The sequence below is a fragment of the Lontra canadensis genome, unplaced genomic scaffold (assembly GCF_010015895.1).
Source record: "Lontra canadensis isolate GAN:19392208 unplaced genomic scaffold, GSC_riverotter_1.0 scaffold38, whole genome shotgun sequence".
Classification (NCBI taxonomy): Eukaryota; Metazoa; Chordata; class Mammalia; order Carnivora; family Mustelidae; genus Lontra; species Lontra canadensis.
In genome coordinates this window covers 3,666,015-3,692,668 of record NW_022631032.1, presented here as the reverse complement: position 1 = coordinate 3,692,668, position 26,654 = coordinate 3,666,015, and the positions used below count along the sequence as shown (strand labels likewise).

General features: G+C 38.8%; 2 protein-coding genes across 6 annotated transcripts in view; one reads left to right on the top strand and one right to left on the bottom strand.

The window, feature by feature from the left end:
* The window catches only part of IQCG (IQ motif containing G), a 48,152-nt gene that overhangs the window by 19,037 nt on the left and 2,461 nt on the right, over positions 1-26,654 (top strand). For 4 of the 5 annotated variants that reach the window (XM_032869432.1, XM_032869429.1, XM_032869431.1 and 1 more), the window contains exons 5-8: positions 1,662-1,790; positions 7,445-7,526; positions 16,033-16,194; positions 17,180-17,254. In XM_032869432.1, the coding sequence (XP_032725323.1) occupies positions 1,662-1,790; positions 7,445-7,526; positions 16,033-16,194; positions 17,180-17,254 (448 nt within the window). The remainder of the gene's footprint in view (positions 1-1,661; positions 1,791-7,444; positions 7,527-16,032; positions 16,195-17,179; positions 17,255-26,654) is intronic. The other variant, XM_032869433.1, reaches the window with a different exon arrangement.
* The window catches only part of LRCH3 (leucine rich repeats and calponin homology domain containing 3), a 136,688-nt gene continuing 115,117 nt past the window's right edge, over positions 5,084-26,654 (bottom strand). The window contains exon 21 of the mRNA XM_032869422.1: positions 5,084-5,153. Within this exon, the coding sequence (XP_032725313.1) occupies positions 5,103-5,153 (51 nt within the window). The 3' untranslated portion in view covers positions 5,084-5,102. The remainder of the gene's footprint in view (positions 5,154-26,654) is intronic.

Here is a 26,654-nt window from a genome sequence, read left to right as displayed (position 1 = left end):
ATTTTTTTTTTACTTCAGTGTACTTAACTTTTTTCTTAATATAGTTATTGAATCTTTCCATTTGAACTGTTGTCAGTAAATTATTATGTATAATAGTGAGTGTAATTCTTGCTGACTCTATGAAAACATTAAATAGCAGTTTTTAAAATTCTCTACCCACTAGAGTATTATAAAAAGTAATGGAGCCACCTGGGTGGCTCAGTAGGTTAAGCGTCTGCCTTTGGCTCTGGTCATAATCCCAAGGTCCTGGGATGGAGCCCTGAGTTGGGCTCCCGGCTCAGTGAAGAGCCTGCTTCTCCCTCTCTCTGCGACTCTCCCTGCTTGTGCTCTCTTGCTCTGTCCCTTAAATAGATAAATAAAAATCTTTAAAAAATAAAATAGGGGCGCCTGGGTGGCTCAGTGGGTTAAAGCCTCTGCCTTCGGCTCAGGTCATGATCCCAGGGTCCTGGGATCAAGCCTCACATCGGGCTCTCACCTCAGCAGGGAGCCTGCTTCCTCCTCTCTCTCTCTCTGCCTGCCTCTCTGCCTACTTGTGATCTCTGTCTGCCAAATAAATAAATAAAATCTTTAAAAAAATAAATAAATAAAATAAAATAAAATAAAATAAAATAAAATAAAATAAAATGGAAAGTAACGGACTATGAGTCAGGACACCTGAATTATAGTTCTGCCTTTTCTCAAATTAGTTATGTGACCTTGGGCAAGTCATTTAACCTTCCTGAAACTGAGTTTACTCATCTCTAAAATGTGAGTGTTTTATTAGCTCTTTTTTTTTTTTTAAGATTTTATTTATTTATGGGAGAGAGAGAAAGAGGAAAGGGGCAGAGAGAGAAGCAAACTGCCCGCTGAGCAGGGAGCCTGACACAGGGCTTGATCCCAGGACCCTGAGATCATGACCTGAGCCAAAGGCAGGCACTTCACCGACTGAGCCACCCAGATGCCCCTATTAACTCTTTAAATTTTTTTAAAAATGATTTAACTTTTGCAAAGTTACAAAATATTTTTAAAATGCAGAAAAATATAAAGAATGAAATAATGAATACTTAGGTTTGTAAACACCAAATCTTAACCAAATCTTAACATTTTACCATAATTACTTTAGAGGTTTTTTGGGGTTTTTTTAGTAAAATACTTAAGATACAATTGGAGCATCTTCAATTGTATCTTCCCTCAAAGACAAACTCTCTTCTGAATTTGGTGTTTATTATTCTCTTACGTTGTCTTGTGACACTTTTATTAGGTATGTATGGGTCTTATTTAAACAATACAGTTTTATGTGTTTTTAAATATTATATACATAATATCATACTGTACATCCAGGGTTTGTTAGTCCTTGGTATGTAAGGTTAAGGAAGTTCTCTTTTATTTTTAGTTTGCTAGGAGTTTTTGTTGTTTATTTTCAAATGAGTGGACATTGAATTTTGCCAAATGTCTTTTCTGCATCTATTGTGGTGGCCATAAGGTTTTTCTCCTTTGCTTTTGTTTATGTGTTGCATACTATTAATAGACTTTCTAATGCTAAACTATTCTTCCATTCCAGGAGCAATTCCAGCTTAGTCATGGTTTTTCATCCAGGGTCTTAACCTGTGTGACTTCTGTAGCCCTTTGTAAATGTAAGAAAATATACCTTATTAACTCATCCTTTTTGTGTCTCCTTACAGGCAATTTCTCAGTGATATAATTACAGATACCATGCAGGAGTTGGAAGAGTCAGGCACTTTCACTAGTCTCAAGAAAGCCCTGGGCAAAGAAAGGGAAAACAAAATGCATTTCTATGATGTCATTGCCAGGTCTGAGTAATATTAGGTTTATTTGTTGTGTTGTATTTTTTTCTAAAGATTTTTATTTATTTGAGAGGAAAAGTGAGCAAGAGTTTGAGAGAGAGAGAATGAGAGAGCAAGCGAGCAAGAAAGAGAGCACGCACAAGTGGGGGGTGGGCAGAGGGAGAAACAGATTCCTCCTTAGGCCGGAGCCCAATGTGGGGTTCACTATCAGGACTCCAGGATTATGACCTTAGCTGAAAGCAGACCCAAGTGCCCCTGCTGTGTTGTATTTTAGAGTGCCATAAAACTTTTACCAGAAGTTCTTGATTTCTAAAGCAAATCAAATTTGTGCTTTCCAGGGAAGATAAATAGAACTCAGAAATTTAGGTGCTAATCCTCCTTCTGCTGGGACAATAATTCAGATTTCTGGGCTCCAGTTATGTGTATCTACAGTATGTCAAGAATAGTCTTCCTACTGTACAGTAATCTTTCTTTTTTTTTTAAATGTTAATTCCAGTTACTTAACATATAGTGTAATATTAGTTTCAGGTGTACAATACGGTGATTCAATACTTCTGTACAATACCCAGTGCTCATTATGACAATTGCATTCCTTATTCCCCATCATCTATTGAACCCATACCCACCCTCTGATTACCATCAGTTTGTTCTCTATAGTTAAGAGTCTGTGTCCTAGTTTATCCCTCTTTTTTTCTTTGCTTGCTTGTTTTATTAAATTCCACATATGAATGAAATCCTGTGGTATCTGTCTTTCTCTGACTGACTTATTTTGCTTATTAGTTTGATACTCTCTAGCTCCATCCATGTTGTTGCAAATGGCAAGATTTCATTCTTTTTTATGGCTAAATAATAGTCCATTGTATATATACCACATCTTCTAACCCCATTCTTCAATCAGTGTTCACTTGGGCTGCTTCCATATCTTGACTATTGTAAATAATGCTGCTATAAACATAGAGGTGGATGTATCCCTCTGAATTAGTGTTTTTGTGTTCTTTGGGTAAAAACCTAGTAGTGCAATTACTGGATCATAGGGTAGTTCTATTTTTAACTTTTTGAGGAAACTCGATACTGTTTTCTGTGGCTGCATCAGTTTGCATTCCCCCCAAGAGTGCAAATGGTTCCTTTTTTCTCCACATCCTCAACCAACACCTGTTGTTTCTTGTGTTGTTGATTTTAGCCATACTGACAGGTGTGAAGTGATACCTCATTATAGTTTTGATTTGCATTTCACTGATGGTAAGTAATGATGAAATTTGATGAACATCTTTTCAAGTGTCTGTTGGCCATCTGTATGTCTTTGGAGAAATGCCTGTTCATGTCTTCTGCTCATTTTTAAGAAAAATATTTATTTTTAAATATTTTATATTTATATATAATATAATATTATAACATTTATAATGATATATAATATGTATTTTATATATAATAATAGTATTATAATAAATATATAAATATTTTAAATAAATATCCCAGGACCCTGGGATCAGAACCTGAGCTGAAGGCAGACGCTTAACAGACTGAGCCACCCAGGCGTCCCTCTTCTGCCCATTTTTTAACTGGATTTTTTTTTGGGTGTTGAGTTTTGTAAGTTCTTTGTTATGGGTATCAACTTTTTATCAGGTCATTTGCAAATATCTTCTCCCATTCTATAGATTGCCTTTTAGTTTTCTAGATTGTTTCCATCACTGTGAAGATTTTTTTTTTTTTAATGCAGTCCCAATAGTTCATTTTTGGTTTTGTTTCCCTTGCCTCAGGAGACCTATCTAGAAAAAGGTGCCATAGTCAATGTCAGAGAAGTTACTGCCTATGCTTTTTTCTAGGATTTTTATGGTTTTAGGCCTTACATTTAGCTCTTTAATCCATTTTGAGTTTATTTTTGTAGATGGTATAAGAAAGTGGTCCAGTTTCTTCCTTTTGCATGTGGCTGTCCAGTTTTCCCAACATTTGTTAAAGAAACTATCTTTTTCCCATTGGGTATTTTTTCATGCTTTGTCAAAGACTGACCATATATTTATGGATTTATTTCTGAATTTTTTATTCTGTGACGTTGATCTAACTGTCTTTGTGCCACAACCATCATATTTTGATTATGACAGATTGTCATGTAGTTGGAATCCTATAATACATAGCTTTCCTGGATTAGCTTCTTTCACTTAGTATTATGCGTTTAAGTTGCTGCTGTGTCTTTTCATGCTTGACAGTTCATTTCTTTGTTAGCACAGAATAATATTTTATTGTCTGGATAAACCACAGTTTATCTATGCACATATTGTAGGACCACTTGGTTGTTTTCAAGTTTTGGCAATTGTTGAATAAAACTACTTTAAACATCTATGTACAGGTTTGTTTGTTTTTTAAAAGACTTATTTGTTAGAGAGAAAGAAAGAGAGTGGGGAGGAGAGGGGCAGAAGGAGAGAGAGAGAGAAACTCAAGCAAACTCCATCCTGACTGTGGAGCATAATGCATGGCTCAATCTCATGACTCTGTGATCAGACCTGAGCCCAAACCAAGAGTCAAACACTTTAACCGCCTGCACCATGCCACCCAGGCACCCCTCTATGTACAGGTTTTTGTGTGGATGTAAATTTTTAATTCATTTGAGGAAATACCAAGGAGCGTAATTGACAAATTGTTATGGTAAGAGTATGTTTAGTTTTGTAAGAAGTTGCCAAACCGATTTTGCATTCCCGCCAACAATGAATGAGAGTTCCTGTTGCTCCACATCTTTGGCAGCATTTGGTGGTGTCAATCTTTGGGATTTCTGCCGTTCTATTCAGTGTATAGTGGTCTCATTGCTGTTTTATTTTTTATTTATTTATTTATTTATTTATTTTTAAAGCTTTTGTTCATTTATTTGACAGAGAGAGAGAGAGCGAGACAGGGAATACAAGCATGGGGAGAGGAAGAGCGAGAAGCAGGCTTCCTGCTGAGCAGGGAGCCGGACGCGGGACTTGATCCCAGGACCCTGGGATCATGACCTGAGCTGAAGGCAGACACTTAATGACTGAGCCACCCAGGAACCCCTATTTTTTTTTTTTAAGATTTTATTTATTTGTCAGACAGAGAGAGAACACAAGCAGAGGGAGCAGTAGGCAGAGGGAGAAGCAGGCTCTCTGCTGAGGAAGGAACCGAATGTGGGACTCAATCCCAGAACCTGGGATCATGAGCTGAGTGGAAGGTAGACCCTTAACCAACTGAGCTGCCCAGCTGTGCCTTCATTGCTGTTTTAATTGGGCATTGCTTTTGATAGAGAATAAAAAGTGAGCTGACTTTATCTCTTAATGTGCTGAAATTTCCATTCATTGTGATGATGAATCAAAGTGTAGTCAGATCCAGAGAGATGAGACATCTTTTGATTTGGCATATCTAAAAATGATAGGAAAAGAAGGTTCACTAAAGGGGACATATGATGGGCCAATAAACATATAAGAAATGTTTACCTTCAAATCAATAGTACATGGGGCACCTAGGTGGCTCAGCTGGTTAAGTGTCTGCCTTTGGCTCAAGTCATGATCCCAGGGTTCTGGGATTGAGCCCCACCTTGGGCGGGATCCTTGCTCAGCAGGGAACCTGCTTCTCCCTCTGTTTGTGCTCTCTCTCTCTCTCTGACATATAAATAAATAAAATCTTTAAAAAAAAAAGTATACCATTTTTCATTTCTCACACTGGTCAGTTTTCTTCTTTATGGCAAACAACACCAGTGGGAATATAGTTTTAGATGTAATCTAGTGGGTTTTTTCCATGCCCCTAGTATAGTTAGAGCATCATTTTTGGTTAAATTAATACTTAGTATTTTGATTATTATTATGTGTGAGTAGTTCACAGATGAGATATACAGTATATAATTATTAAATTTCCTTTCTTGAACAGCTTTTTTTCTTCCTAGAGTTAGATCTTGCCAATTTTTTGTTTGTCTGTTCTGACATTTCTGTTCCAAATCCAGCACCCAGCTCTTCACCAGAGCCCTGGAACTCCTTAAGGATAGTCATACATATTAAGCCTTTTCCCCTTCCTTCCTTCCTTCCTTCCTTCCTTCCTCTTTCTCCCCTTCCTCCCCTTCCTCCCTTTTCTTCCCTCCCTCCCTTCCTTCCTCTTTCTTTCTTTTTTTCTTTCTTTCCTTTTGAGACTTTGTTCTGTTCTTTTTCACTTATTTATGTAACTGAATCTACCCTAGGGTTCTGAATTTATTATTAGTGATAAATATTTTACATCTTTCTTACCTATTTCTTGTTAATCTATAGATGGGAATTACATCATCTTTAGTTTGGCAATGACAATCTCAATCTCATGATTCTAGTTAAGTATATGCTTACTAAACATTCCTGAATGACAGTACTTATCTAGGTACTACTTAGTGGTAAGGTGTTTTGGTTGTTGCTATAGACTGAATGTTCTGTGTACCCCACCCCACCTCCAATTTATATGTTGAAATCCTAACCCTCAATGTGATGGTATTAGAAGGTGGGAACTTTAAGAAGTGATGAGGTCATGAAGGTGGAGGCCTCAGGAATGAGATTAATGTCCATATAAAAGAGAACCCATTCCATCATGTAAAGATGCAAGTGAAAATGACCATCTGTGAACCAGGAAGCATTTTCTCACCAGACACTGAATCTGATGGCACCCAAATCTTGGTCACAGCTTCCAAACTGTGAGAAATGAATTCTGTTACTTATATACTACCCAATCTGATATTTTCGTAATGGCAGCCTAAGCTAAGATAGTTTTTATATTGTTTTGTTTATTCTTTTTTTTTTTCTTTAAAGATTTTATTTATTTGACAGATCACAAACAGTCAGAGAGGCAGGCAGAGAGAGAGGAAGGGAAGCAGGCTCCCTTGCAGAGAGGCTCTCCCAGCAGAGAGCCTGATGTGGGGCTTGATCCCAGGAGCCCGGGATCACGACCTGAGCCCAAGGCAGAGGCTGTAACCCACTGAGCCACCCAGGCGCCCCTTGTTTTGTTTATTATTACATTATTTTATTTATTATATTGCTTCGTTATTTTGTTTTTCTTTAAAACTAGATAATGGCATTTTTAGAGGTAAGCAGAATTTTGTTTCTGAGTACAAACAGAAACCTAAAGTAGTTATGTTCTCCTTCAGATAGCACTGAATTTGAATCCTGCCCTGCCATTTACTGCTTGTGTGCCCATGGCAAATGTGTTAAGTCATGTGTTCTGAGAGCCACCAAGATGAGATTATTCATGCAAAGATTTTTATCAGGAGAAACACCCGTGTGAGAGAAAAGGTGGAGGGAACCTTCGGACTCAATGCTGAACCGACCCCAAGTGGGAGAGGGAAGGTTAGGTGGAAGAGAATGTCCTGCCCTTCCTTTCTCCCATCCTGTTCCTCCTCTTCGCTTTTTCTCAGCAGCAGCTTTTTGAGATACAACCCATACACCAAAATCTCCCTTCTGGCTTACTAAAACAAATTGCAGTGATCTGTAAAGTATGACTAAAAGTCTGTTCCATGAACCAGCACCACTGGCAACATCTGAGAGCTTGTTAGAAATGTGAATTCCAGGGCCCAGTCCTAGACCTACCAAATCAGAATCTCTGGGGGTAGAGCCCAGGAATCTTTTTTAACGTTGGGGGTGAGCCTCGTGCACGCTAGAGTTTGAGAAGCACCCCTCTAAACAAATCATTCTCACTTCTTCTAGGGAGGAAAAAGGAAAAAAACAGATAAGATCTCTTCAAAAACAGCTACTTAATGTCAAAAGAGAACGGCAAGCTGAAGTGCAGGTAAGAATCACCCGGCCAACACCGGAAGTTACTGAGCCAAAATGGCCATGTAGAAGCCATCTTTCTTAAGCAAAGAAAAACTACAAATGAGAAATTGTTGTTTCTCCTGGGATGCCTTTACTAAAGAGAGTAATGTATAAAGAGAGTAACTAGAGAGTTGTCTGGGATATGTAAGTCAGTCCCCAGTAGAACTCGGGGAGACCACAGCACTTGGGAATGCTCAGTTCGTTCTTATTCCTCCCATCGCACTCAGGCATACCACTGACCTCTTCCTACAGGACACCTTATCTCAGGCAGTCTCTTGTATTCCAGCATCCCAGATGCAAGACTAGTCCCAGATGGGACATTAAGCACATTACAAACCTCTTTATACATGATGGTTAGGTTTGATAATGTCATCTGTATTATATTTCAAGTACAGAGTGGATTTGATGGGCTTTATGGTCATTAGGACCTAACCTGTTATCTCATTTACCTCTATAAGAAAATGCATCCCAAGTTTTAAGCAATAACCTTAGAAAACAATGCTTGGGATACACTGTAGGCAGTTAGAAATTAGTTCTATTAGGATTTCTAACACACTTAGCATCTTAGAAAGTTATAAAATAGGGCTTAATGTCAGCTTTTGCCTAGCTATTTGGACAAGTTTATGCTTCAGATCAGGGAGTCTTCGTTATTTCTTATATAGAAGTTAGAAGAATTTTTTTTAACTCTTTTTTTTTAAGATTTTATTTATTTGTTTGACAGAGAGAGATCACAAGTAGGCACAGAGGCAGGCAGAGAGAGAGGGGGAAGCAGGCTCCCCGCCAAGCAGAGAGCCCGATGCAGGACTTGATCCCAGGACCCTGAGATCATGACCTGAGCTGAAGGCAGCAGCTTAACCCACTGAGCCACCCAGGCACCCAGGAAGTTAGAAGTCTTTTTTAAAAAAAGATTTTATTAAGACTGAGAGAGCATGAACAGGGAGAGTGGCAGAGGGAGACTTCCGCTGAGCAGAGAGCAAAATGCAGGTCTTGACCCAAGACCCTGGGATCATGACCTAAGCCAAAGGCAGGCACTTAACCAACTGAGCCACCCAGGTGCCCCAGCCAGTATGTTTTCAGATAGTTTTAAAGTTCCATTTGGTTGCACTCCTCCTACTAGAATTCCAGTTATCCCTATTTAGACTTTTTGATAGTGACCTTTAGGTCTCTCTGTTTCTTAAAAAAATTTTTCTCTTTGTTCATGTGATTGAATAATCTCTGTTTGTCTGTCTTCAATTTCACTGACTTTCCATCATCTCCATTCTACTATTAAACCTTTCTAGTACTTTTTTTGTTTTAAAATTTAGAAAATTAGTTTTAGAATTTCCATTTAGTTTTTTTTTTATAGTTCTATTTCTCTGCTGAGGTTTCTTGTTTTTTTATTTATTATGAGCATATTGCTCTTTATTGAGCTTTGTTTAAAATCCTTATCTATTGGGATGCCTGATTGGCTCAGAGCCTACCAACAGGGTTGTGAGTTCAAGCCCCACGTTGGGTATAGATATCACTTAAAAAGAAAATCTTAAAAAAAAATCCTTGTCTGCTAATTCCAACCTTTGGCATCTTAAGGTTAATCTCCCTTGAGAATGGTTCATAGTTTTCTTTTTCTTCAATATGGAGTCATTTTGGAATGTGTCCTGGACAGTGTGAATATTATGTTGTAGAGGCTCTGCATTCTGTTCTATCCCCTAAAGTGTACTGACATTTTTGTTTTAGTGGTAAGTTAACTCCATTAAATTAAAACTAAAAACTCTCACCGACATTGGGCAGTAGCTCACCTCAGTTCATTTCCTTTTCTCCTTAGCAGGGCCGACTGTGTTCTTCCCGGCACCAGTGTGCCTCAGGAGTGAGCCAAAGATTTGCACAGAATTTATACAACAAATGTGAAGCTTTTTCTCTCCTTTTCAGCATTATTGAAAACTATTAGGCTGTAGTTGTCCAAAAATCTGTTTTCTGGTTCTTCAGTCTGAAAAGACTGCAATGTTTTGAATGAGGGTTCTCACTGCTTTACACAATCCACTGCTACCCTCCACTCTGTAGTGCCGACTATGGTCTAATCGAGGTCATGGAAAGCTGGAAACTCAGCACATGCTGCACCTCTCTTACAGGTGTCTCCTCCTTCCAGATTCTGCCTGATTTTGTACACTCCAATGTTTTTATGTAATTGCCTTTTGTATTGAGCCCAGAGTTTATAGTTACTAGCGGTGTGAGGGTCATACTGGTAGGAACTTATTGACAATAGTAAAAGTTGAACTTCTAAATATTCAGTTAGGAGACAGAACTTGGGATTTATAAGGAACTAGAAGAAGGCCAGTTTATAGCTGCTGAAGTTTGGAGAGAAAGGGAGAGGGTAACGTAGATGAACTTAGAATGGGAGATGGCAACAAATTATGGAGGGCCTTGTAAGCCACGCTTCTCTGGGCAAACACCATCAATAGGTGTCCTGTACATGGGGGAGACTCATCATGTAAGACATCTGCCTTGTCGCTGGGGGTCAGGGTTTGGACCATGTTGAAGTTCTGGGTCTGTAATCTTTGTTATTGTGTTTCTTAGGGCTATACCTAATCTGCTCCAGACCTGTGGCTTTAGGTCGACCAGGAGTTTCTTTAAGCAATAACCCTTACCTCATCCTGCTGCCTCTAGAACATACCATAAACCTTTCCAGTGCTGGAGCTGCCACTGAGGTATTTAGCATTGAGGAGATATTCTCAAAACAATGCCACGGAAGATTTATTTTTCTCTTGGGCCTAGGGTTTCTCATTTCCCTTAAATTTATATATTTATGTAAATATATAAAAATATATAATTATATATAATTTATAACATATATATTATATGGTATTTACAATTATATATAAATATATATATGTACATACATATATTACATATATATACACATTCCTTCAAGGAGATATATATATATCAGTGCTTGGGATACACTGTAGGCAGTTAGAAATTAGTTCTATTAGGATTTCTAACACACTTAGCAGTTTAGAAAGTTATATATATATATACATATATGTTTGTATATGTGTGTGTATATATATATATACACACACACATATATATACATACACACACACACACACACACACACACACACATATATATATATATATATATATATGTATCTTCAAGAAGAAGGTTGGCTGATAAAGAAGAGTCCTTCACTTACTTCAGCTTTGCCCTGATTATTGAGGTTAAATATAGTAACAGTGAAGGATATGAACCCATTCCAACTCATTTTGACTGGTTACAGAAGGAGCCAAAGGGCACAAAGCTGGATGCCCTGTAACTCTATAAAGTTTCTTAGATCCAGATTCACATGAATGTCTAGACTGGGTGGCCCTAAGCCAATGGTAGCACCACTAATTCCTCAGCTTTTTGTTCTTTATTCAGCAATCGCATTGCCATCCATGGTCACTGACTATACTTTGGAAAGCTCAGTGCTATGCAGAAGCTTTGCATCATATTTTATTTTTTTTAAAGATTTATTTATTTGAGAGAGAGAGTATGTGCTCTTGGGGTGAGGGCAGGGGCAGAGGGAGAGAGAGAATCTCAAGCAGACTCCCTGCTGAGTGCAGGGTCTGACTCCGGGGCTTAATCTCACGACCCTGAGATCATGACCTGAGCTGAAATCAAGAGTTGGACACTTAACAGACTGAGCCACCCAGGCACCCCTGCTTCTTATTTTTAAAACAGGCCTGAACTACTCCATCCTCCAAACCATACTTTGGTTTTTCTCTGGCCACACTATTACTAACTTCTGCATGTTACCCAGTTCTTTTCTTCACTTAGCCTCTCAGCTTTTTGTACTCTGTGATGACACTAATTTCCTTTTTGGGGGGACTGGATATAGAGTTGAGTACCTAAGACAACGGGTTGAGCTGACTCTGATGAACTTTAGGCTCCAAAATGGGTTAAAGAAGTAAATGAACATATAGAAGGCATGTTTGCTAATTTGCAAGCAACTCAAAGCCGGTATATGATAAGCAATAGACATCAGAGTTCAAAAGCCTGTTATTAGAGCCCTGAATTGACTCCAAGTGGAGGCAAAGTGAAATGAAAGGTCTCATTTTGTTTAGAAGACTCTTGTAAGTTGAGAATTGTAAAGACCTAACTTGTCTTCAATAGTTTCATTAGAGGCTTAGCCAGGTTTTAACATGAATCCCTGAGGTTAGGGTCTTATCACTTTTTGTGGTAGTAACAGCATTTTTTTTTTAAAAAGGATTTTATTTATTTATTTAAGAGAGCTAGAAAGAGAGGGAACACAAGTTGGGGGAGGGGCAGAGGGCAAGCAGATTCCCCACTGAGCGGGAAGCCCCATACCAGGACCCTGAAATCATGACCTGAACCAAAGCGAGACGCTCCACCGACTGAGCTGCCCAGGCGGCCCCATAGTAACAGCATTTTAAAAAAAAGATTTTATTTATTTATTTGATAGAGATCACAAGTAGGTGGAGAGGCAGGCAGAAAGAGAGGGAGAAGCAGGCACCCCGCTGAGCAGAGAGCCTGATGCAGGGCTCTATCCCAGGACCCTGAGACCATGACCTGAGCGGAAGGCAGAGGCTTAACCCACTGAGCCACCCAGGCGCCCCAGTAACAGCATTTTTAAAAGCTGTCTGCCTTCCCATCATCTGTAGACTTTGCAGAGTCTCCCTTTTACAGTGCTGCTTCTACTGGATTGTCCTCAGAAGCCTGACAATCATGACCAGTCTTGTGAAAAACATCTGAAGTGCTTCCTCTTTGTTTTGATTACTGCAGTTTGTGGCACTGTATAGTGTTTATACAACAGAGAAAAAAAATACTTCCTTGTCCTCTGTTGTAGTTAGACATGTATAATATTGTGTATAGTATTAGTCATTACATTTAAAAGAGTTTACTCAGAGGAGATCAGTCAAGACAGTGAGGTGTACGGAAACTTTATCACAGAAGGGAAGAGGAAATTGGTACAATTGGAAAGGGAATTGTTCAAATGGAAATGAAGGAATGGGTGGAATTGGAGCCTGAAACTTTAGAAGTCTGGATCTGCTTCATCTGCATCTTAGAATGGGGGGACTGTATAGCTCAGAGTTTATTCAGAGAGTATTCTAGAAGCTGTCACTACTAGTCATAGACAACTACAGATGTTAACTTAATACAGAATTATATTTTTTCCTGTGGCTTTTGCCACTTAAATAGACCACATTCCCATTTTCCTTTTTCCCTCCAACCAAACCCTCATCTCTACTTTGTGTTCAATTATGAAAACAGACACCACCATTAAAATCCTTTGGCTCAAACTTTTGTGGCAGTCGTTGGAGCCTTATTAACTGTAATTGGTTGGCTGCTTGTTTCCATTACTAAATTGTGCTCCTCTGAATTCAAATAAGGAGTACTGATCTGAAGACAGTTTGGTGATTTGTAAGTCAAGTTTGGTCTTGCTTGTGATCTCTCTCTGTCAAATAATAAATAAAATAAATAAATAAATAAAATCTTTAAAAAAAAAATGCTGTTGCCATGGGGACGCCTGGGCAGCTCAGTCGGGAAATTGTAGACCAATGTTTTAAGACCTTATTAGGTTATATAACGTAATATCTTTTTCTTGCCAGAGGTGGAAACTCATAGAGTTTTAAGTCTGCATTTATGATCTTCATATTTTTACTCCAAAAGACTCAATATTTGGTTTGATAAAGAAAACTGACCAGAACATTTTCTTGAGTCTTTGAAAGTGTTGATGCTATTTAATGAATACCTAACTGTTCAACACCGTTAGATTCTGTGAGAAACAAAACTGCAGTTATTTATATGGGCTGAGATTTTCTAGAAAAGGTTTTCTGGGGTTAAGTGGTATATAAGCAGGGCATCAAAGAAAGACTACATGGTTAGATAGGTATAAATATTCCAGCCGATGAGGAAGTGAAGTTGTCACATTTCGCTCTAACTCAAGTCTTCCTAGAAATCCAGACTTTATCACTGACCACCATACAGCTTGAATCAAAAGAGAGGAGGGAAGCAAAATGGAAAGAGATGGAAAAAGGAAAGAGTGTAGAAAGAAGGGGAAAAGTGAGCCAAAAAAGACCTTTCTTAAAATGCATTTAATGAACATTTATTGAGTAGCTAAGTTGTGCAAGACACTGGCAAGGATTTTACAATTGAGAAAGGTCTTAGGTTAAGTAAATTGCCCACAATCCTACAGTTTTTAAGAGGTTAAGAAGTACTGCGATGTGTTAGCCAGCTGGGCTGGTAACATGTTCTCGGCCAGATATACTCATCTCCTTGGAGGGCTCTGGTACTGGCAGAACAACTGAATAATTGGAATGATTCCATAGAGTTACACCAAGAAGTCAGACAAAATGAGTTGAAGAAAGTCTGACTAAGTTTAGGGGCCTATGATCCTTTAAACTGTATTTGCTTTTCATTGTGGATTATCCTGACGGATTTCTGCTGTTTCTTCTAATGCTTAGAACTAACTCCACCCAGCTTACACGGCAGAACTAAAGTTGGTTGGTATTTAGAGAAATGGAGATCTCTGACTAAAGCAGTGTGTTTTCATTATTAATTGTGTTTGCTTGTCATGCTGTCAGCTAACCAATCATCTCTCTGTGAAATTACTCCTGCTGCGTCTGTTCTTCTCAAACGATCAGATGTTATCTCCCAGACTAAAACCCTTCTGAGGCTTCCCATGGCCCTTGGATTACAATTCAAACTCCATACTAGTGCCTCGGAGGGCCTACATGATCCATCCTACCTCCCTCTCCAGCCTCATCTTGTCCCACTCTCAACCCTCACTGGGATAGTCTCCAGAGTTTTCTTTCAGTTCCTGGAATGTATCCAGGTTTTCGCGGCTTCAGGACTTGGGTACTTATTTTTCCTCTTTCTTAGACTCCTCCTTGATCCCACTTTTCATGTGACATCCATACTTAACCCTTCAGGTGTCAGATTTAACATTCCCTTCTCAGAGAATCCTTCATAGTCTACCTGATCTAATGTGGGCCTCCCTTGTTACCCTCTCCCATGGCTTGTTGTCCTATTCTTTAAGAGTGTTTTGTGCCTTTAAAAAAGTTTGCTTTCTTTTTTAAAATTTTATTTACTTAGTTAATTTTTTAAAAGATTTATCTTATTTGAGAGAGAGAGAGAGAGAGAGAGCAAGTGGGCAGAAGGACAGAGGAAGGGAGAATCCTGAAGCAGGCTTTCTGTTGAGCAGAAAGCCCAACATGGGGCTCCCTCTCACAACCCTGAGATCATGACCTGAGCTGAAATCAAGCGTCAAATGCCCAACTGACTGAGCCACCCATGCACCCCTTAAGATTTTATTTTTAAGTAATCTCTACACCTAACGTGGGCTCGAACTCATTACCCTGAGATCAAGAGGTGCACATTCCACCAACTGAGCCAGCCAGGTGCCTCAAAAAGTTTGTTTTATTTTAATCACATCTCTATCACTAGACTGTAAGCTCTATGAGGGCAAAGACCACGTCTATTAGGTCTCCACTATTTAGCTTAGTATGGTACTAAATGAATAGTTTTTAAATGAATATTGAAACCTTAAAATTGCCAAGCACTTTGGGACCTGCAAAGAGTTTTTACATATTCTTAATTAACTCCTTATAATCACTTGCTGAGATATTCCAGACAGGGCAGATATTAATGTTTTTATTTTATAGCAGGTAAAACGTGCAGAGTTTAACTGACTTGGCCAGGCTGACACAGCTATTGGGGGCTTGGGTGAGAAGACAGGTCTTTGATTATTTAGAGCAGTGCTCTTTCTACCAAAATGAGATGGTAATGAGAAATCTTTGTGTATACAGACTATCCAAATAGGAAAAAAAATCTCCCATTCCTGATGCTTAGAACTACTTAGCCTTCATTTTCATGTATACTATCCATGATTATTGACTAACTTTCCTGTAGTGCAATAATAGTAAAATAGGTCCATTTTCTTGTTGATTTATAGATACAAAAGGTAGGCTTTAGCCACTGGCTGAACTGAATGGAGGTAGAATATTTTGTTTACTTTATTATTTTTAAAATGATTTATTTATTTATTTTTAATTATTTTATTAAAAGATTTTATTTATTTATTTGACAGAGAGAGAAATCACAAGTAGGCAGAGAGGCAGGCAGAGAGAGAGAGAGAGAGGGAAGCAGGGAGCCCAATGTGGGGCTCGATCCCCGGACCCTGAGATCATGATCTGAGCCGAAGGCAGATGCTTAACCCATTGAGCCACCCAGGTGCCCCTGATTTATTTATTTGAGAGAGAGAGAGAGAGAGAGAGAGAGAGAGGCAGGCTGGGGGGAGGGGCAGTGGGTAAGGGATGGGGAGAGAGAGAGAGAATCTCAAGCAGATTCCCTACTGAGCAGAGAGCCCAATGCCAGGCTCCATCTTATGACCCTGAGAACATCACCTGAGCCGAAATCAAGAGTTGAATGCCCAAGGAACTGAGCCACCCAGGCACCCCCTGCATGTGTTTTAATTTAGAAACTTGGTCTTACCTCTACAGAGTCGGAATGAATATATTGCTCACCTCAGGGACCAGTTGCAAGAGATGAAGGCAAAAACCAACATGGAAAATCGCTATATGAAGAAAAACACTGAGCTGCAGATCTCCCAGACCCAGAAGAAATGTAACAGAACTGAGGAGCTTTTGCTGGAAGAGATAGAGGTAATCACTGCTGCCTGAGGAATGAACACATTCAAGCTGTCACTCTTCATATTGCTTCAGCTAACAGAGGAGGAAGGAGAGGGAGAGTATCTTGATCTTGCTCCATCTCTCCTGCAGCTCTCACCTGTGAGACTAGAAGTAAAAACAGAATGAGGACTTGTGTATTTGCAGGCAGAGATTCTGATGGGCTGTAGCCAATATCCACTGTTTTTTTGTGACAACTTTGAAAATCAGTTGTACTTTCTTCCCTTGGTCACTTTATCCTTATTTTTATAAAACCACTTGCCATTTCTCCTGGTAATGTGGGCAAAACAAGATGCTTATTAAGTGTGGGTTTTTGCTGCTGCTCAGCTGGTACCTTTTAATCCCTCCATTAAGAAATATAAAATCAAGAGAGCTGAATTTCATTCAAACCTAAATTTATAAAGCTGGAAAGTCACCATGGAAAATAGTAGGAGAAAGAAACGAGGGGCAGACCCTCACTAGAAAAGGAAGGCTCCAATGGCTAAATGAACAGTAGGTAGGTGGGAAGGAACAAACATGTCATCCCTGGGGAGGAGGACTGCTTTCTCTGGGCCCCCACTTATTTGAAAGCTTACTCCCCTGGGTTAGTCAGACAACCCTGACTATAAACTTCACTTGCATTCTGGAATTTCCTTTTCTAGGCCTAAGAACCTTGTGCCCTTGAAGCATGGTTTCTCTCCTTCAATTGATATCACTTTATCCAGGCAAGCAGATCATGGTCCTTTTGTCCTGGGCACTGGCATGTGTCCCCTACAATGCCTGGCACATGGCCTAGTGACGTTTGTGAACATGAACTGGGTTGAAGGGAATGATTTCCCAGCCCTAGAGCAATATGGCAGGATTCTTGGGATCTCAGCTGGTAAAGAAAATTGAGATCTGGCCACAGATCTCTAATCTTGAGAATTTCTCATTCCGAACCCTGCTGGCAAGATTTCCTGATACTGGTTTATTGTTGTCACAGAAACTGAGGTTGAAAACTGAAGAAGAGAACAGGATTCATCTGGAGATTGAAACGTTCCTTAGAAAAGAGCAGCAGGTGGGTCCCCAAAACTTTTCCATGCTCTGATGGGTTTGTGTTCCACTTACAAAATACGTATTTCTTTATTCATCTTATTTCTTCTTGTGTGAATTATATGTGACTGAAGTGATTTTAATTAGTATTTCTTTTTTTTTTTTTTTAAAGGATTTTATTTATTTATTTGACAGAGAGAGATCACAAGTAGACAGAGAGGCAGGCAGAGAGAGAGAGAGAGAGAGAGAAGCAGGCCCCCTGCTGAGCAGAGAGCCCGATGCGGGACTCGATCCCAAGACCCTGAGATCATGACCTGAGCCGAAGGCAGCGGCTTAACCCACTGAGCCACCCAGGCGCCCCTCTTTTTTTTTTTTTTTTAAAGATTTTATTTATTTATTTGGCTGAGAGAGATCACAAGTAGGCAGAGAGGCAGGCAGAGAGAGAGAAGGAAGCAGGCTACCCGCCGAGCAGAGAGCCCAATGCGGGACTCGATCCCAGGACCCTGAGATCATGACCTGAGCCGAAGGCAGAGGCTTTAACCACTGAGCCACCCAGGCGCCCCTAATTAGTATTTCTAAAACTAATAACAAACTAAGCTGAGTGGAGTTTTAAAAAAATATCCCTGTTGGATGAATAAGGAAAAAATTTCTAGCTTAGAATTCAGTTTACCTTTGATAAAGCTAATAAATTTTCAGTAAACAGTTCCAAATTTGTGGCTAAAGAAAATAATTTATACCTGCTATCTCACAGGGTTTTACTAAAACCAAAATCCGGGAGGCTATTAGGAATGGGATTTTATACCCAGGCCGTTTAGGGATTAGGTACCATGTTCCTTGTTCAGTGTTAGATGCCTAGTTAGCACATGTTTAATAACAATCCAATGAGTTAGTTGGTGGGTGAATGGATAATGGATGGATGAAGTCAGTGTTTCCCAGATCATCAGCCCAATAACACAAGCAATACATAAATATTTTTCAATGAAAAATTTGAGACAGCACAGAAAGATACAGATTTTGAAAAGAAAGAGTGAAAGCTCTCATAATCACCCCAAATCATTCCAGTAGTTCTTCCACATCTTTTTCTTGATATACATACTGGTTTATGTACCCAAATACTTACATTTTTAGTATTTATCTATCCATCTATTTATTTATTTGTTAATATTTCTGACATAAATAGGATCATACCACATATATTGTTCCAGACTCTTTTTTTAAAATATACTTTGTCTTACTGTTTCCAATAGCAATACAACTGCTATATAATATCCCATTGAGGGGTAGACCAAAATTTAGTTAGCCATTCTTCTGCCACTGGACATTCAGGTTGTTTCCAATTTTGCTAGTATAACAATGCTAAACATTCTTAGCTATGTCTGTAAATGCATGGTATATGGAAAGTCTATTCATTTTTGCATATCACTGTAGATGCCTTATGCCCTCTCATATTAGTTTTAATGTTTTTCAGTTAATTCATTTAGATTTGCTATCTAGAAAATCTTTTTGACTGCAGACAATTTTACATTTTCGTTTTTGTTATTTGTATGTCTGTTTCCATTTTGTGGCTTATTGTATAGCTTGAGTGTCAAGTGTAATGTTGACTAGTAGTAGTGATAATGGGGCACCATTGTTCTGTTTTTGGTTTTAGTGGTATTTCAGTCAGTATTACACATGAATTCATAGTCTAGCCCAGGTTCTCATGTGCAGGTTATGGCATTCATCGGGAAATAATGGGACGCTGAAACTCATAATAGGAATATCTCGATGGATTCAGAAGTAATTGATAATATTCAACTCCCAAGTAACTCTGAGCCTCCCTTCCCAGTGGAAGTAGTATGCCTTTGCGGGTCTGAGGAGATTAGTCTTACTTTCTGTGAAAATGCCATAGTAATAACTTCATCAAAGTCAGATGCTCACTCTCAACACCCAGCACAATCACTCCTCTTGTCCCTGGACCCATCACCAGAGTCAAATCTCAGCAAGTTTCAGGGTACAGGTAATTCAGATATCTATAATTCAGAGGGAAATAGCTTATAAACCTAAAGAATTATAAGACTTTGCTTGTAATTGGGAGACATGTGTGGGAATAGATTCTAAGGGTGTTAGACCAACGAGAGTGGGATGTAACGCTAGACTGAGTCACGTTCATTGATATGGACATACTTACTGGAGATTCTGGATCCCATGTGATAGCTTGTGAAGCTGGAGGGGACTCTAACGGTTCACTTGAAACTGGACTCAGCGACTCGGCAGGGGCCCACGTTTAATGAGGTGGAGATGCCACAGCTTCCCTACTAGGATTTGGTGGAGAGAATCTAAAGACTTAGGGAAATGGGAATATCAGAGTGAATTTGTGTGACCTACAGATCTGCTGCTGAACACCTACATGTAATGAGTTTGTGTGAGACATTTCTTCCAAGAGGACACTCCCATACTAAGACATTGAGAAATTTGTTCGTGAGGGGAGCACTCACATCCTCAAAAAGGTCTTTGGTTGCTTTCCTAGGTAGGCCAGGTAAGATCATGGGTAACATCATAATTGAAATGGCTTCCCTGCTTTCAGTGGTAATGATGGGATCCTGCAGAGCCAGAGGACATGAGGCAGCACTTAACTGCCAAAGAAAGGTGAACACATTTACCATGAAGGACAGAAGGGATGTACCAGAAATCAGAATGCCTTTGCTCTTAGTGATATTTGACAATGGCTAATTAATCATGGTACCCCTATGAACAAAATTAATGAGCATCCTGATAAAGAATTACTTGATGTATGTAACAGAAGAAAGTCCAGGTCTAGGAGCCAAAACCACAATGAAGAGTCATGGTTTCTCCTCCAATTTCCAGAACTAAATCAATTCAAAGACCAAATCCCTTTAACTGCAAGGGCCAGGTCCCCCTGAGGATGAACTCTACAGCATTATGGCAGGTATATACTGTGAATCTTCCCCTAAGCCTACTCAAAGGGACCTGTGGCTATTTATTAGAGTTACTATACACTGGAAAACAGAAAATATCCAGACTCTTTCAGATTACTAAACATTGGCTCTGATTTGATATTAATTCCTAGGGACCTGAAACAATACTGTGGTCGTCCCTACTCAAAATGAGGGATTATAGTGCTCAGGTGATTGGCGGATCTGCTTTACTCCAGGCCCACTTGTTTTGTGGATCCACCCTGTAGTTATTTCCCATTACTGAACATAGAATTGGAATAGACATACTCGGCAACAGACAGAATTTCCACATTGGTTCTCTGATTTATGGAGTGAGGGCCATTATGGTAGTAAGGACCAAGTAGAAGTCTCTGGAACTTCCCCTTCCTACCAACATAGTAAATCATAAGCAGATGCTGCACCCCTACTGCAAAGGCAGAGATCAGTGCCAACAAAAAATAAAGCAGCAGAGGTAGTGATACTTAACCACATCCCCATGTAGCTAAACAGTGTGTCCTGTTGAGTTGAATGATTTTGGATAATGACTGTGGGCTATTGTAAATGCAATCAGGTGATGACTCCAATTGCAGCTACAGTTCCAGGTGTAGTATCTTGACTGGAGAAATTCTTCAGAGGCCACTGGCAATCAGTAAGCAGCTGACCAAAACCTGTGTCTCCAACCCTGTTTGGAAGAACCTCCAGAAGCAGTTAGGTTTTACCTGGCAGGGTCAACCATACATCCTCACAGGCTCACATCAGGGCTGTGTCCCTTCTGTTCTTTCTGCCATACGGTCTGCAGAGATCTTGCTTGCTTTGACTTTCTACAAAACATTGTAGTAGTCCCCTTGCTAATTCTATCTGCTGAACAGGACAAAGCAAGGACTTTGGGTGCCTTAGTAGGACTTATGAATGAGAAGGTGGGACAGAAGCTACTTTTGGTACAGTTTTGAATCACTGTCCAGTTAGGTGACAGAAAACACAACAGTTCTTTCAGCAGGGAATGTTTAGCAAAAGAATCATTAACTGAGAGTAAGGGATTGGCTACAAAGAAAGGATAAAAGAGAACTCTAAAGAAACACCCTAGGGTCAAAGGATGGTATCCAAGGAAGGGAAGAACAGAGATGTTTGCTTCATTGCCCTGGGTCAGAGCAGGTTCATAGGTAGTGGGATAAAGTGGACAAACTGGGAATGGTGGGTTCTTTGGTAAGCAAGAATCCTCCTGTTATGTCAGCAAAACTTGTTGGTGAATAAGTGGCATCAGTGTCCCACACACATGCCACTGTCAGCCCTGTGCCCCAGGAACAAAAGAGGAAGGACTCGAACAAAGGAGAGACGCTCCCCTGTCATGTCCCTTTAGCGCCCTCTACTGACAAGCCTTATCACCGTGCCAGGTGGCCAAGAACCAAGTTAGAGCAAGCATCCTGGTTGACAAAGTTGGCCGGTGAGGGATGCATTTAGAGTTGAGAGGCAATAAATTGATAACCGGCACAAATGGCGGTTGTGCGAGGTTTACTCCATAGGTTTACGGTAGATAAACTTTTATCAAGTTAAATAAGTTTCCTTTCGGTCTTGCTGAGTTTTTTTTTGTTTTTCGTTTTTAATCTGGAATGAGTTTTGATGTTTTATGAGATAGATTTTTCCCATCCATTGAGATATGGGCTTTTCTTCTTTAATATGCTAATAAAGTAAAATATAGTACTGATTTATTGATGAATCATCTTTAAATTCTTGGGAAAAACCCTGCTTGTTCATAATACATTATTCTTTTAACAGACTGCTAGATTGATTTATAGATTTTTATTTTGTATTTATATATTCCATAAACAACTTTAACCTATAGATTTATTTTTTAGTGTTCTTTGTATTGTAACAATTATGGTAGCTTAGCAGCTTGAGTTGGGATGCTTTCCGTCTTTTTATGCTCTGAAACCTAAAAATACCAATAGAACAAATAGATTATTATCTGTTCCTTGAAACTTTACTAAAATTTAGTCATAGACAATCTTGTTTGAGTACCATTTTCAAGGGGAGATGGTTAGCTACCTTTTCAATTTTTTAAATGATTATTGATGTCTTCACTTAAATAATCTTTTTGAGTCATTTTTGGTAATTTCTTCCTAGAAAGAACTCATTTCATCTAAAACATTCATTTCAAATTTGTTAGTATAAAGATGTGCTCCACAGTCTCTTCACAACTTAAAAGTTCCTTCATTTATGTAGTTATTTTCATCTTTATTTTATTTTATTTTTTAAAGATTTTATTTATTTATTTGATGGAGAGATTGAGAGAGAGCACAAGTAGGCAGAGCAGAAGGCAGAGGGAGAGGGGGGAAGCAGCCCCCCGCTGAGCAGGGAGCCCAACTTGGGGCTCGATCCCAGGACCCTAGGATTATGACCAGAGCCAAAGATAGCAGCCTAACTGACTGAGCCACCCAGGGGCCCCTCATCTTTATTTAAAAAAATTTGTGTCTTCTCTCCCTTTTTCTTGCTTAAACGATTTGTCAAAGTTTTGACCATTTTATTGGTCTCTGCAAAAACCATCTTTTGGCTTTATTGAGCAAATACTTTTTTTTTCATTTTCACATTGGTTTTTGCTTCAATTCTGAGAAATTATTTTCTTATACTTCCTTTGAGATTATGTTGTTAATCTTTGTCTAGTTTTTTAAATGCTTTGTTCATTGACTTTTGAATTTTATTATTTTCTACTATATGCATGTAACCCAACATATTTTTCTGGGTACTGTTTGGCTGCAGTATACAGGTTTTGATACATAATGCTTAAGTTATCATCCCTTTTTTTTTATTTTAAAGATTTTTATTTATTTATTTAGAGATAGAGCAGGAGAGAGTGTACAAGCGAACACAAGCAGAGGGAAGGGCAGAGAGAGAGAGGGAAACTGGCTCCCCGCTGAGCAGAGACCCTGATGTGGGGCTTGATCCCAGGACTGTGAGATCACAACCTGAGCCGAAGGCAGACGCTTAACCGACTGAGCCACCCAGGTGCCCTTAAAAGTATATTTCTTAAATGTCCAGGTAGCTGGAGTTGGAGAAGAAATGTGTAGACTTTCTATTGCTGACAACGCTTTGACGTCTACACTGTCTTCCATTGTGGTGTCTTCATGTGAAATGTAAGACTTATGCCTGTTGGCATTTGTTGAGCCCTCATTTGGGCTTCATGTATGCTCAGATTATGTGAATATTCCATGGGTATTTGAAAAGAATTTGTATTCTCTGTTAGGTACAAATCTGTATAAATGTGTAATAGTCTGGGGCGCCTGGGTGGCTCGGTTGGTTGAGTGTCTGCCTTCGGATCAGATCATGATCTCTGGGTTCTAGGATCAAGGCCCATGTTGGGCTCCCTGCTCGGCAGGGAGTCTGCTTCTGCCCCGCTCTCCCCTGGCTCATGCTCTCTCTTGCTTGCTGTCTTTCAAATAAATAAATAAAATAAAATATTTTTTAAAAAAAGGTCTAATAGTCTGTCAGATTCTTCATGTTGTTATTTATTTTGGTCTACCTGAGCTGTTAATTTCAGAGAAGTATGAGAGCCTCCCAAGCTGATTTTGAATCTGTCAATTTCTTATATTTCTAATAATTTTTGCTTTATATATTCTAAAATGGCATTAGAATATAAAACTTCATAACTACAATATCTTTTTTAATAGAACATGCCCTTTCTCAGGATAAAATATCCCTTTTTGTCTCATTTAATTATTTTTGGCTTGAATTCTGTTTTGGCAGATACTACTTGCCAAACCTGCTTTCTTTTTGCTATGATTATATTGTTTTAGCTGTGATTTTTATAAATGGTTCATAGATTGACTTTTTTTTTTTAATTGGAGACTCTTTATTTTGGGAAATTTTTTTTAAAAGATTTTATTTATTTATTTGACAGAGATCACAAGTAGGCAGAGAGGCAGGCAGAGAGAGAGAGGGGAAGGGAAGCAGGCTCCCTGCTGAGCAGAGAGCCCAACGCGGGGCTCAATCCCAGGACCCTGGGATCATGACCTGAGCCAAAGGTAGAGGCTTTAACCCACTGAGCCACCTAGGCACCCCTATTTTGATATGGAAAATTACCTCAGTTTATTTTTATTGTGATTTTTAATTTATTTGTATTTACTTTTTTCATCTTATTTTATATTTCCTGCTTTTCAAGCTTCTTGGTGTTTCTTTCCTTCTTCTGTTGGATTGATGGAATTTTTATTGTTTGATTTTTTTTTCTTAGTTAATTGTTTTAAAGATTTTGTTTGTCAGAGAGAGAGAGAGAGAGAGAGAGAACAAGCAGGGGGAGCGGGAGGCACACGGACAAGCAGGCTCCCTCCCTGCTGAGCAGGAATCCTGACCTGAGCCGAAGGCAGATGCTTAACTGACTGAGCCACCCAGGTGTCCCATATTGTTTGGTTTCTTGCTGTCTAGTGCAAATTCATCATTTGCATACCACTTTCTTAGTTTTGTAATATCAGCATACCACCTGTGTTATTATTTTGTATATACTCACTTCAACAAAATTTAATTTTTATATTATTATTGTAAAAGAAAAACCAGTATCACTTGCCATAAATAGAAATTAATATATCTAGAAATTCAATAAATATCAAATAATGTTATTACATTTTAGCCAGTTCTTTTTACCTGCCTGGAGACTCTTCTCTTTTTTTTAAAAAAAAAAGAAAAAAATGTTAACAAGACTTAGAGATGTTAAAGACATGATTGCACCAAACTGATGTGTTCTCTTTAACTTGATCAGAATAATTGATAATAATTAATCACGTTTTTAAAAAATTCCATGTCAATGTACAACCTAAAGACTCCCTTTTTTTTAAAACTTTTGATTATTTATTGATTGATAATTAAAATAAGCACCATTTATTGAAAGCCTTTTAGTGCCAGGCACCGTATACATTATATCTATTCTTCATAATATTCCCAGGACATAAGTAGTAATATTCCCATTTTACAAAAGAAGAAACAAAGCCTCAGAGGTATTAATTAACATGTCCAATATATACAGCTAGAAAATGGGAGACTGAAGATTTGAACAGGCCTCTGATAGGCTCTAAAGCTTGTGTTGTTTTCCTTGCGTTATGCTGCTGTTCTTTTCTTATATTCCACTTGTTTTATTTTTTAAAACTTAAATTCAATTAATTAACATATAATGTGTTATTAGTTTCAGAATTAGAGGCTAAAGACTCCTCTTGAGGTTTCATTCTTGAGGTACATGATCTAGGAGTTTGGAAGTTACGCATTATATTCTTGGAGTGGTAACCCTTCACATTTTAACATATTTATACTTTGTTTAAAGCATATTCTTTATACTTTGTTCTGTACTTTAACATACATATGTATACTCTGTTCATCTTAAGTCTACAGTTAATCAATACTTATATCTTCTTGTCTTTATTAAAGCAAAGTTTTACCTCTTCTCTTACTCCCTTACATCCTATGTTGAAATCATTCAGTACGTATTTCCATTTTATAAATAAGGGAACTGAGGCTTAAAGAATTTAAGTTAACATACTTGAGTGCCAGAGCTAGGAGCGAAACCTAGGCATTCTGTCTTCAGAGCCTGTCTGGTTTTTCCAGGAGACATACTGCCTAATTTGGGATTTTAGTTCCAGATTATGGTTTACTTTAAAAAAGTATTTTATGTAGCTTAAATATACATGCTGTCGTTTCTCACGTGTACTATCTCTTTCTAAAATGAAATTTTAGATTTCATTGCTAAAATACACTTTCGAGTAACTCTTTTAGAAAGACCAGGTATAGTCTTTCTTTCCTCACATTTGAATGCTAGGTTAGCTAAGTACAGAATCTTAGATTCACATTTATTATTTTCTAGGATTTTGAAGGCATTGTACCCTTCTCAATTGGCATCTACTGTTTTTTTTTTTTAAAGATTTTATTTATTTATTTGACAGAGATCACAAATAGGCAGAGAGGCAGGCAGAGAGAGGAGAGAGGAGGAAGCAGGCTCCCTGCTGAGCAGAGAGCCCAATGCGGGGCTCGATTCCAGGACCCTGCGATCATGACCTGAACTGAAGGCAGAGGCTTTAAGCCAGTGAGCCACCCAGGCGCCCCGGCATCTACTGTTTTTTTTTTTTTTAATTTTTCATTTATTTATTTGAGAGAAAGAAAGAGAGCATGAGAAGGGGGAAGGGACAGAAGGATAGGGAGAAGCAGATTCCCTGCTGAACAGGGAGTCCGACGATGCAGGGCTCCATCCCAGGACCCGATAATTACCCAATAATGACCTGAGCCGAAGGCAGATGCCCATCCGACTGAGCCACCAGGCAGCCCTGGTATTTACTGTTATTAATCAAAGAACTATCTGATGCCATTCCTTATCCTTTAGAATTTTCTACCTACCCTTTATTCCTTTACAATTTCCCTTATCCAGACCCCTTGGAAGGCCCTCTTCCTTCTGTTTTTAAATTGAGTAATAATATTAAGTATACAAACATTAAGCATATAGTTTGATGAACATTTGCACGCACA